The following is a 13245-nucleotide window of genomic DNA, read 5'->3' as shown; positions in this document are numbered from 1 at the left end:
TTTCAAATACTAATTGTTCTAGCAGCAGGGAGTTAAATATTGAGTTGTCAGTACATCTCTGATGTTTTTTTCTAAGCATACACGTCGTTTCTGGTATCTTATCAGAATAGGTTTATATTATGTGTAGTATATGATGAATAATATGAATAATAATATTTCTGACCATTTTATGACTTACCGTATATCTTGAACTTTTCGCTAGTTTTACTGATTTTATCTCTGATTTTCAGTTGTCTCTGAGCTAGTGGATGGAGATTAGCTGCTATGATATCTCCTATACATACAGTAAGTAGCACAGAGAAAAAAGAGGAATTACCACTTTTCTTTCTCTGTAGCATGCAGACAGAAGCAGCAGTATGGAGGATATTAGAGCAGCAATGAGCACGGTAGCTGTTAACCCAGCTCTGGACTGAGCTAAAACATTTGATTGGAGCTGCAGCAGGGCCTGCCCATCTCTGCTTTGCTGTCTCTGCGTTGGGGGAAAATGGGGGTGCGTCTTATAGTTGGAATATAGTCACAAATACTGTGGCGGCAGCAGGAGTCGGGCGATTCTGCGGTGGTCCCGGTCTGACAATCGCACTCCCTTCCCAGGCTGGTGCGGCAGGTTCGGCGGTGGTGCTCTGTGGTGTGAGGGGGCTGTGCCAGCATTTTGTGAAAGCCCAAAGGCCCCCGCACATCCATTGTTGAGATGCGGTGGCCTCCAGGAAAATGGCCGCCGTGGGCGGTGCATGCTCAGATTGAGATCTCGGCAATGAGGGGCTCCGTGCTTTCACAAAATGACTGCGGAGCCCCCTGCACCACAGGGCACCACCGCCGCACCTGCCGAACCTGCCGCACCAGCCGCAATAGCCACAACAGCCTGGGATGGGATTTATTGGAGGCCACCGCATCTGCAGCACCAGCCTTGGGCCACCGAACACCCCCTGTGACCATGCTCCACCAGCTCTGCCAAACCCCCCCTTCCCCCCGGTAAGCTAAATTCGGACTGTAAGACGGATCCCCATTTGACACATTAATCTTTTTCCCTATTTTCCTTCTGAAAATTTAGTATGTGTCTTATGGTCGGGTGCGTCTTATGGTCCGAAAAATACGGTAAGCAGTATTACAAAGTTTCTTATATTTTCATGTACAATTTATTTATACAGTTTGTTGAATTGACATTTAGGATTTCTTCCTGCTTCTTCACAACTTTTCTGTTACTCTCTATCTAGAAGCAATTTGATGATGGTTCTTCAGTGTGCAGTACAGCAGATTATAGACCTCCGGAGCCAGAGGAAGAGGAAGAAACCCTTGAAAATAAAGAAGAGGATGCTCCAGAAGAATGCTTTACAGAAGGTATACGCTCACATAACAAACAAAGGGGAGGAGGGATTTTGGGGAAAAAAATGAAACAAAAATTGACTTGGTTACCATCACTTTTAAAAAGTGGGAGTAATCTTGGGGTGATTATCTATGGAAACAAGGTTTGAACCAGATTTATAATTTAGTCCTACAAACATCTATGGCAATAGACAGGACACAGTGCCGCAGTACATAGAAAAATATATTCAATTAGGGCAGATGAAAACCATTTATGTAAAAAATGATGGATAGTGACCTCTCCAGAAGGAAGATAATATACAACCCCAGCGTCACGACAAGAAAAACAGTAAATTACGGTACAATTGTAGATGTGAAGGAAATCGGCACAGGACAGAGAGAAAATATTATATTGTTATATTATTACATTATATATAATTTTATCTGTAATGGCATAAAATAAATCAGTAGAATAAATGCCCTAAGAAGAAAGCCGTTTGCACAATCAATAGGGTGGCAATGCCATTAAAGAGCACATGAAATACAAGCCGAGGTGGCTAATACAACACATCCTCGAGCCGAACGTACAAACCCATAATACACAATCTCCCTCCGGACTACTGTGATTTCTGTCCTACTTTTGTACTGTAACCTATTAATTTTCATGTTCTAGTGATCAGAGTGTTATTTATTATCTCCCCTCTGGCCATCTCGCTATCCACCATGTCATTCATTTTTATTCTAAACTAATAACATTTGATAGATTTTTCCCCATCCTGCGACATTTTGCGCTGGTTATTGCCCTTGTTGTTTGTAGGGCTTGTTCATTAAGATTGGAGCGACGTCTTACTTGCCGTATATTTACTATATAGAAGCTAAACACTGTTTGTCATGAATTTACAAATTTATGGAAATTTTCCCTTAGTGTCGCTCTGCCCTTTAGTCATATTGGTAAGTGCAGATTTATATGATGGAAATAATTGCAAAGTAGTCACAGGCAAAATTGACCCAATAACATTTTTGTTGTGTAGAATCGAATATATGCAAATTCTGTAGATGTTCCTCTATAAACAGTGACATACAGTGGGTACGGAAAGTATTCAGACCCTTTCAAATGTTCACTCTTTGTTTCATTGCAGCCATTTGGTAAATTCAAAAAAGTTCATTTTTTTCTCATTAATGTACACTCTGCACCCCATCTTGACTGAAAAAAAACAGAAATGTAGTAATTTTTGCAAATTTATTAAGAAAGAAAACTGAAATATCACATGGTCATAAGTATTCAGACCTTTTGCTCAGTATTGAGTAGAAGCACCCTCTTGAGCTAGTACAGCCATGAGTCTTCTTGGGAATGATGCAACAAGTTTTTCACACCTGGATTTGGGGATCCTCTGCCATTCTTCCTTGCAGATCCTCTCCAGTTCCGTCATGTTAGATGGTGAACTTTGGTGAACAGCCATTTTTAGGTCTCTCCAGAGATGCTCAATTGGGTTTAGGTCAGGGCCCTGGCTGGGCCAGTCAAGAATAGTCACAGAGTTGTTCTGAAGCCACTCCTTTGTTATTTTAGCTGTGTGCTTAGGGTCATTGTCTTGTTGGAAGGTGAACCTTCGGCCAAGTCTGAAGTCCAGAGCACTCTGGAAGAGGTTTTCACCAGGATATCTCTGTACTTGGCTGCATTCATGTAGTGGCGTATCCAGGGGGGGGGCAGCCGGGGCATGTGCCCCGGGCGCAGCCGACAGGGGGGCGCCAGCAGGCCACCTGATGCGGCGGTCCAAGGAGGAGGCTCCCCGTCGGCGGAATTCTGCCGCCCCCACACTGAGATGCTTCCGTTCTCTGAGCCGGCTGTCAAATTGACAGCCGGCTCAGAGAAAGTGCTGCGCATCGGTTCTATGCCAGGGGTCTCAAACACGCGGCCCCCGGGCCACATGCGGCCCCTGAGGCAGGCATCTGCGGCCCAAGGTGCACGCTAGACGAGAGGAGGCAGCACAGAGCTCTGCGACTTTTGCAGCTGCTGGAGAGCCCGCGGTGCACGCTAGAAGAGAGGAGGCAGCACGGAGCTCTGCGACTTTTGCAGCTGCTGGAGAGCCGCCCACAATGCATCGCCATGGATAGGCAGAGTGACTTCCGACCGTCCAGTGCCCCAAGAATGAGCCGTGCGTCGCCAAACAGGAAGTGTGCAGCACCTGCCACCTGGAGCAAAGGATTGATGCAGAGCCTGGCTGGGAGGACAAGGTATGGGCTCTTATATACTGCGTGGGCTGTGCTATATACTATGTGGGCTGCAATATACTATGTGGGCTGCTATTTACTACGTGGGCGGCTATATACTACGTGGGCTGCTATATACTACGTGGGCTATGCTATATACTACGTTGGCTGCTATTTACTACGTGGGCTGCTATATACTACGTGGGATGCTGTATACTATGTGGGCTGCTATATACTACGTGGGCTGCTATATACTATGTGGGCTGCTATTTACTACGTGGGCTGCTATATACTATGGGCTGCTATTTACTACGTGGGCTGCTATATACTACGTGGGCTGCTATATACTATGTGGGCTGCTACTTACTACGTGGGATGTGCTATATACTATGTGGGCTGCTATATACTATGTGGGCTGCTATATACTATGTGGGCTGCTATTTACTACGTGGACTGCTATTTACTATGTGGGCTGCTATATACTATGTGGGCTGCTATATACTACGTGGGCTGGTATTTACTACGTGGACTGCTATTTACTGTGTGGGCTGCTATATACTACGTGAACTGCTATTTACTACGTGGGCTGCTATATACTATGTAGGCTGCTATATACTACGTGGGCTGCTATTTACTACGTGGACTGCTATTTACTATGTGGGCTGCTATATACTATGTGGGCTGCTATATACTACGTGGGCTGCTATTTACTACGTGGGCTGTGCTGTATACTACGTGGGCTGCTATTTACTACGTGGGATGCTATATACTACATGGGCTGCTATATAATACGTGGGCTGCTATATACTACGTGGGCTGCTATATACTACGTGGGCTGCTATATACTACGTGGGCTGCTATATACTACGTGGGCTGCTATATACTATGTGGGCTGCTATTTACTACGTGGGCTGCTATATAGTATGCGGGCTGCTAGTTACTACGTGGGCTGCTATATACTACGTGGGCTGCTATTTACTACGTGGGCAGCTTTTTACTACGTGGGCTGCTATATACTATGTGGGCTGCTATTTACTACGTGGGCTGCTATATACTATGTGGGCTGCTATATACTACGTGGGCTGCTATATACTATGTGGGCTGCTATTTACTATGTGGGCTGCTATTTACTACGTGGGCTGTGCTATATACTATGTGGGCTGCTATATACTATGTGGGCTGCTATATACTACGTGGGATGCTATTTACTACGTGGGATGCTATTTACTATGTGGGCTGCTATATACTATGTGGGCTGCTATATACTATGTGGGCTGCTATATACTATGTGGGCTGCTATTTACTATGTGGACTGCTATTTACTACGTGGGCTGCTATATACTATGTGGGCTGCTATTTACTACGTGGACTGCTATTTACTATGTGGGCTGCTATATACTATGTGGGCTGCTATATACTACGTGGGCTGCTATATACTACGTGGGCTGCTATTTACTATGTGGGCTGCTATTTACTACGTGGGCTGTGCTATATACTTTGTGGGCTGCTATTTACTACGTGGGCTGCTATATAGTATGCGGGCTGCTAGTTACTACGTGGGCTGCTATATACTACGTGGGCTGCTTTTTACTACGTGGGCTGCTTTTTACTACGTGGGCTGCTTTTTACTACGTGGGCTGCTATTTACTACGTGGGCTGCTATTTACTACGTGGGCTGCTTTTTACTACGTGGGCTGCTATATACTATGTGGGCTGCTATATAGTATGTGGGCTGCTATATACTATGTGGGCTGCTATTTACTACGTGGGCTGCTATATACTATGTGGGCTGCTATATACTACGTGGGCTGCTATATACTATGTGGGCTGCTATTTACTACGTGGGCTGCTTTTTACTACGTGAGCTGCTATATACTATGTGGGCTGCTATTTACTACATGGGCTGTGCTATATACTATGTGGGCTGCTATATACTATGTGGGCTGCTATATACTATGTGGGCTGCTATATACTACGTGGGATGCTATTTACTACGTGGGATGCTATTTACTACGTGGGCTGCTATATACTATGTGGGCTTCTATATACTACGTGGGCTGCTATTTACTACGTGGACTGCTATTTACTATGTGGGCTGCTATATACTACGTGGACTGCTATTTACTACGTGGGCTGCTATATACTATTTGGGCTGCTATTTTCTTCGTGGACTGCTATTTACTATGTGGGCTGCTATTTACTATGTGGGCTGCTATATACTATGTGGGCTGCTATATACTACGTGGGCTGCTATATACTACGTGGGATGCTATTTACTACGTGGGCTGCTATTTACTACGTGGGCTGCTATATACTATGTGGGCTGCTATATACTACGTGGGCTGCTATTTACTACGTGGGCAGCTTTTTACTACGTGGGCTGCTATATACTATGTGGGCTGCTATTTACTACGTGGGCTGCTATATACTATGTGGGCTGCTATTTACTATGTGGGCTGTGCTATATACTACATGGGCTGCTATTTACTACGGGGGCTGCTATATACTATGTGGGCTGCTATATAATACGTAGGCTGCTATATACTATGTGGGCTGCTATATACTACGTGGGCTGCTATATACTATGTGGGCTGCTATTTACTACGTGGGCTGCTTTTTACTATGTGGGCTGCTATTTACTACGTGGGCTGCTATTTACTATGTGGCCTGTGTTATATACTACGTGGGCTGCTATTTACTATGTGGGCTGTGTTATAAACTACGTGGGCTGCTATTTACTACGTGGGCAGTGCTGTATACTACTATGTGGGCAGTGCTATATACTACTATGTGGGCTGTGCTGTATACTACTGTGTGTGCTGTTCTGTATACTACTGTGTGGGCTGTGCTGTATACTACTGTGTGGGCTGTGCTGTATACTACTGTGTGGGCTGTGCTGTATACTACTGTGTGGGCTGTACTGTATACTTCTATGTGGGCTGTGCTGTATTTCACTGTGTGGGCAGTGCTGTATACTGCTGTGTGGCCAGTGCTGTATACTACTGTGTGGGCAGTGCTGTATACTACTGTGTGGGCAGTGTATACTACTACTGGCATCAGGTGGCCTGCTGGCGCCCCCCTGTCGGCTGCGCCCAGGGCACATGCCCCGGCTGCCCCCCCTGGATACGTGTTATGACCCCAATGGCAGAGGGTCTCAGAGGTTATTACCAAGTCTGCACACACAAAAAACAGCTCATAGGGCAGTGGTAACTAGGCTGACTGTATAACTGATCCTAGCACAACAAATAGCAGTAGCCGGGGAACGTACCTACGTTGGTTCTAGACGTCTCGCGCCAGCCGGAGAACTAACTAACCCTAGAAGGGAAACAATAGACCTTTCTTGCCTCCAGAGAAAAGACCCCAAAAGTTGGATACAAGCCCCCAACAAATAATAACGGTGAGGTAAGAAGAAAAGACAAACGTAAGAATGAACTAGGTTTTAGCAAAGAGAGGCCCACTGACTAATAGCAGAATATAGGAAGATGACTTTTACGGTCAGCAAAAACCCTATCAAAATTTCCACGCTGAATATTCAAGAACCCCCGAACCGTCTAACGGCACGAGGGGAGAATATCAGCCCCCTAGAGCTTCCAGCAATATCAGGAATCACATTTAGTACAAGCTGGACAAAAATAAGAGCAATGCAAATAACCAAAAAATAAGGAAGCAGGACCTAGCCTATTTTGCAAAGAACCAGGACCAGCAGACAGGAGCAAACAGAAAGGAACTGATTACAATGATGCCAGGCACCAGACTGAGAATCCAGGGAGTTAAAATAGCAACACCCCTGGACTAACGAACCAGGTGGGTACCAAGCTGAGGAAAGAAAATCAAAGTGTCATGTCGCTAGTGACCACAAGAGGGAGCCAAAAAGTTCAATTCACAACAGTACCCCCCCCCCTTAAGGAGGGGTCACCGAACCCTCACCAAGACCACCAGGGCGATCAGGATGAGCAGCGTGAAAGGCACGAACCAAATCGGCCGCATGAACATCAGAGGCGACCACCCAGGAATTATCCTCCTGACCATAGCCCTTCCACTTGACCAGATACTGAAGCCTCCGTCTGGAGAGACGAGAATCCAAGATCTTCTCCACCACGTACTCCAACTCGCCCTCAACCAACACCGGAGCAGGAGGCTCAACAGAAGGAACCACCGGCACAACGTACCGCCGCAGCAAAGACCTATGGAACACGTTGTGAATGGCAAACGACACCGGAAGATCCAAGCGAAAGGACACTGGATTAAGGATTTCCAAAATCTTATAAGGACCGATGAAGCGAGGCTTAAATTTAGGAGAGGAGACCTTCATAGGAACAAACCGAGAAGACAGCCACACCAAATCCCCAACGCGAAATCGGGGACCCACACCGCGGCGGCGGTTGGCAAAACGCTGAGCCTTCTCCTGTGACAACTTTAAGTTGTCCACCACATGATTCCAAATCCGCTGCAACCTATCCACCACAGAATCTACCCCAGGACAGTCAGAGGGCTCAACATGTCCCGAGGAAAAACGAGGATGAAAACCAGAGTTGCAGAAAAATGGCGAAACCAAAGTAGCGGAACTAGCCCGATTATTAAGGGCAAACTCAGCCAATGGCAAGAAGGTCACCCAATCATCCTGATCTGCAGAAACAAAACACCTCAAATAAGCCTCTAGAGTCTGATTTGTTCGCTCAGTTTGGCCATTAGTCTGAGGATGAAAGGCAGATGAAAACGACAAATCAATGCCCATCTTAGCACAAAAGGATCGCCAGAACCTGGAAACAAACTGGGATCCTCTGTCAGACACGATATTCTCAGGAATGCCGTGCAAACGAACCACATTCTGAAAGAATAAAGGAACCAGATCGGAAGAGGAAGGCAGCTTAGGCAAGGACACCAAATGGACCATCTTGGAAAAATGATCACATACCACCCAGATGACAGACATGCCCTGAGACACCGGAAGATCTGAAATGAAATCCATGGAAATGTGTGTCCAAGGCCTCTTCGGGACAGGCAAGGGCAAGAGCAACCCGCTGGCACGAGAACAGCAAGGCTTAGCTCGAGCACAAGTCCCACAGGACTGCACAAACGACCGCACATCCCGTGACAAGGAAGGCCACCAAAAGGACCTAGCCACCAAATCTCTGGTGCCAAAAATCCCCGGATGCCCTGCCAACACCAAGGAATGAACCTCGGAAATGACTCTGCTGGTCCATTTATCAGGAACAAACAGTCTGTCAGGTGGACAAGAGTCAGGTCTACCAGCCTGAAATCTCTGCAACACACGTCGCAAATCCGGAGAAATGGCCGACAAGATAACTCCCTCTTTAAGAATACCAGCTGGCTCTGAGACTCCAGGACAGTCAGGCACAAAGCTCCTAGAAAGAGCATCAGCCTTCACATTCTTTGAACCCGGTAGGTACGAGACCACAAAGTCAAAACGGGAGAAAAACAATGACCAACGGGCCTGTCTAGGATTCAGGCGTTTAGCAGACTCGAGATACATCAGATTTTTGTGATCAGTCAAGACCACCACACGATGCTTAGCACCCTCGAGCCAATGACGCCACTCCTCAAATGCCCACTTCATGGCCAACAACTCCCGATTGCCAACATCATAGTTCCGCTCAGCAGGTGAAAACTTCTTAGAAAAAAAAGCACATGGTCTCATTATAGAGCAACCAGGGTCTCTCTGCGACAAAACGGCCCCTGCACCGATCTCAGAAACATCCACTTCAACCTGAAAGGGAAGTGAGACATCAGGCTGACACAAAACAGGCGCCGAAGTAAACCGGCGCTTCAGCTCTTGGAAAGCTTCCACGGCTGCAGGAGCCCAGTTAGCAACATCAGAACCTTTCTTGGTCATATCCGTCAAAGGTTTAACAACGCTAGAAAAGTTAGCGATAAAACGACGGTAGAAGTTAGCAAAACCCAAGAACTTCTGAAGACTCTTAACTGACGTGGGTTGAGTCCAATCATGAATAGCTCGGACCTTGACTGGGTCCATCTCCACCGCAGAAGGGGAGAAAATAAAACCCAAAAAGGGAACCTTCTGCACTCCAAAGAGACACTTTGAGCCCTTGACAAACAAAGCATTCTCACGCAAAACCTGAAACACCATCCTGACCTGCTTTACATGGGAGTCCCAATCATCAGAAAAAAACAGAATATCATCCAGATAAACGATCATAAATTTATCCAGGTACTTCCGGAAAATATCATGCATAAAGGACTGAAACACTGAAGGGGCATTAGAGAGCCCAAAAGGCATCACCAAGTACTCAAAATGACCTTCGGGCGTATTAAATGCAGTTTTCCATTCATCTCCCTGCTTAATGTGCACAAGGTTGTACGCACCACAAAGATCTATCTTGGTGAACCACTTGGCACCCTTAATCCGGGCAAACAAGTCCGACAACAGAGGCAAAGGATACTGAAATTTAACAGTGATTTTATTCAGAAGCCGATAGTCTATACAAGGTCTCAAAGATCCGGCCTTCTTGGCCACAAAAAAGAATCCCGCACCAAGAGGGGAAGAGGATGGACGAATATGCCCCTTCTCCAGAGACTCCTTGATATACGAACGCATTGCGGTATGCTCAGGTACAGACAGATTAAATAATCTTCCCTTAGGAAATTTACTACCCGGAATCAAATCTATAGCGCAGTCACAGTCCCTATGAGGAGGAAGAGCACTGGACCTGGACTCGCTGAATACATCCTGATAATCAGACAAATACTCAGGAACTTCCGAAGGAGTAGAGGAAGCAATAGACACCGGCGGGGAATCGCCATGAATTCCCTGACAGCCCCAACTTGACACAGACATTGCCTTCCAATCCAAAACTGGATTATGGGTCTGTAACCATGGTAGACCTAAAACGACCAAATCATGCATCTTATGCAGAACCAGAAAACGAATCACCTCCCGATGTTCAGGAGTCATACACATGGTTACCTGTGTCCAAAACTGCGGCTTATTTTCCGCCAATGGCGTAGCATCAATACCTCTAAGAGGGATAGGATTTACCAACGGCTCAAGAACAAAACCACAGCGTTTGGCAAATGAAAAATCCATAAGACTCAGGGCAGCACCTGAATCCACAAACGCCATAACAGGGTAGGAAGACAATGAGCAAATTAAGGTCACAGACAAAATAAATTTAGGTTGCAAATTACCAATGGCGACAGGACTAACCACCTTTGTTAAGCGTTTAGAGCAGAGGTCCCCAACCTTTTTTGCACCAGGGACCGGCTTTAAGCAAGACCAGTTTTCCATGGCCCGGTGGGGGTGGGGCAGGGGCGGGGCTTTGGTCATATGGGGGTGGGGTTATGGAGGGATGGAGCTTAGTGCATACTTATATAATTATGACATTTATAATGAGAATGTGATTCAACTTACCATAGGTTCAGAATGAGTGGGAGCACCATGCTTGTTTCCCTGGTGCTTTGCACCATTATTGCCCCATAGCTGTGCCATATAGTGCTCTGCACCATTATTGCCCCATAGCTGTGCCATACAGTGCTCTGCACCGTTTATTATTGCCCCATAGCTGTGCCATACAGTGCTCTGCACCGTTCATAATTGCCCCATAGCTGTGCCATATAGTGCTCTGCACCGTTCATAATTGCCCCATAGCTGTGCCATATAGTGCTCTGCACCGTTCATAATTGCCCCATAGCTGTGCCATACAGTGCTCTGCACCATTATTGCCCCATAGCTGTGCCATATAGTGCTCTGCACCATTATTGCCCCATAGCTGTGCCATATAGTGCTCTGCACCATTGCCCCATAGCTGTGCCATATAGTGCTCTGCACCATTATTGCCCCATAGCTGTGCCATATAGTGCTCTGCACCATTATTGCCCCATAGCTGTGCCATATAGTGCTCTGCACCATTACTGCCCCATAGCTGTGCCATACAGTGCTCTGCACCATTGCCCCATAGCTGTGCCATATAGTGCTCTGCACCATTATTGCCCCATAGCTGTGCCATATAGTGCTCTGCACCGTCCATTATTGCCCCATAGCTGTGCTGCTGCTGCTGCAATAAAAATAATAAAACACATACTCACCTGTCTTGCTTGCAGCTCCTCGGCGCCATCTTCCCGGCGTCTCTCTGCACTGACTGATCAGGCAGAGGGCGGCGCGCACACTATATGCGTCATCGCGCCCTCTGCCTGCAGTCAGTGCGGAGAGACGCCGGGAAGATGGAGACAGCGCCCGGCGTGTGGAACGAGGACACGTAAATATGCGATACTTACCTGCTCCCGGCGTCCCGCTCCTTCCCCCGGACAGCTGGTCTTCGGTGCCGCAGCCTCTTCCTCTGTCAGCGGTCACCGGCACCGCTGATTAGAGAAATGAATTATGCGGCTCCGCCCCTATGGGAGGTGGAGCCGCCTATTCATTTCTCTAATGAGCGGTCCCACGTGACCGCTGAACAGGGGCGCCGCGGACCGGCTGAAAAACCCCAACGGCCCGGTCCTGGTCCGCGGACCGGCGGTTGGGGACCTCTGGTTTAGAGCATGCTGATATAACATGTGTAGGATCACCACAGTAAAAACACAACCCATTCTGACGTCTATGATTTTTCCGTTCATTTCTAGTCTGAATTCTACCACATTGCATTAAATCAGGTGTTTGTTCAGACAACACCACCAGAGGATTAGCGGCTTTGCGCTCCCGCAAACGCCGGTCAATTTGAATAGCCAGCGCCATGGAATCATTCAGACTTGTAGGAATGGAGAAACCCACCATCACATTCTTAATGGTTTCAGAAAGGCCATTTCTGAAATTTGCGGCCAGAGCACACTCATTCCGCTGAGTAAGCACGGACCATTTCTGAAATTTTTGGCAATACACTTCAGCTTCATCCTGGCCCTGAGAGATAGCCAGCAAAGCTTTTTCTGCCTGAATTTCAAGATTGGGCTCCTCGTAAAGCAACCCGAGCGCCAGAAAAAACGCATCAATATTTGCCAATGCCGGATCTCCTGGCGCTAACGAGAAGGCCCAATCCTGAGGGTCGCCCTGCAAGAAAGAGATAACAATTTTTACTTGCTGAGCTGAGTCTCCAGACGAACGAGGTCTCAGAGATAGAAACAATTTACAATTATTCCTGAAATTCCTAAACTTAAATCGGTCTCCAGAGAACAGTTCAGGAATAGGTATTTTAGGTTCTGACATAGGACTACAAGTAACAAAATCTTGAATGCCCTGCACACGAGCAGCAAGCTGATCCACACTAGTAATCAAAGTCTGGACATTCATGTCTGCAGCAAGCTCAAGCCACTCAGAGATAAAGGGGAGGAAGAAAGAAAGAAAAAAAAAAACAAAAAAAAAAAAACTCAGAATTTCCTTTCTTATAATCCCACTTCTGCAATGCATTAAGTATTACTTTTGGCCTGGCATACTGTTATGACCCCAATGGCAGAGGGTCTCAGAGGTTATTACCAAGTCTGCACACACAAAAAACCAGCTCATAGGGCAGTGGTAACTAGGCTGACCGTATAACTGATCCTAGCACAACAAATAGCAGTAGCCGGGGAACGTACCTACGTTGGTTCTAGACGTCTCGCGCCAGCCAGAGAACTAACTAACCCTAGAAGGGAAACAATAGACCTTTCTTGCCTCCAGAGAAAAGACCCCAAAAGTTGGATACAAGCCCCCAACAAATAATAACGGTGAGGTAAGAAGAAAAGACAAACGTAAGAATGAACTAGGTTTTAGCAAAGTGAGGCCCACTGACTAAT

General features: G+C 46.7%; 1 protein-coding gene across 2 annotated transcripts in view; it reads left to right on the top strand.

The window, feature by feature from the left end:
• SCN4A (sodium voltage-gated channel alpha subunit 4) overlaps positions 1-13245 on the top strand; it is a 137847-nt gene that overhangs the window by 91056 nt on the left and 33546 nt on the right. For both annotated transcript variants that reach the window (XM_077252706.1, XM_077252705.1), the window contains one exon: positions 1212-1335. In XM_077252706.1, the coding sequence (XP_077108821.1) occupies positions 1212-1335 (124 nt within the window). The remainder of the gene's footprint in view (positions 1-1211; positions 1336-13245) is intronic.

The sequence above is a fragment of the Ranitomeya variabilis genome, chromosome 4 (assembly GCF_051348905.1).
Source record: "Ranitomeya variabilis isolate aRanVar5 chromosome 4, aRanVar5.hap1, whole genome shotgun sequence".
Classification (NCBI taxonomy): domain Eukaryota; kingdom Metazoa; phylum Chordata; class Amphibia; order Anura; family Dendrobatidae; genus Ranitomeya; species Ranitomeya variabilis.
This window is presented reverse-complemented; position numbering and strand designations above follow the sequence as displayed.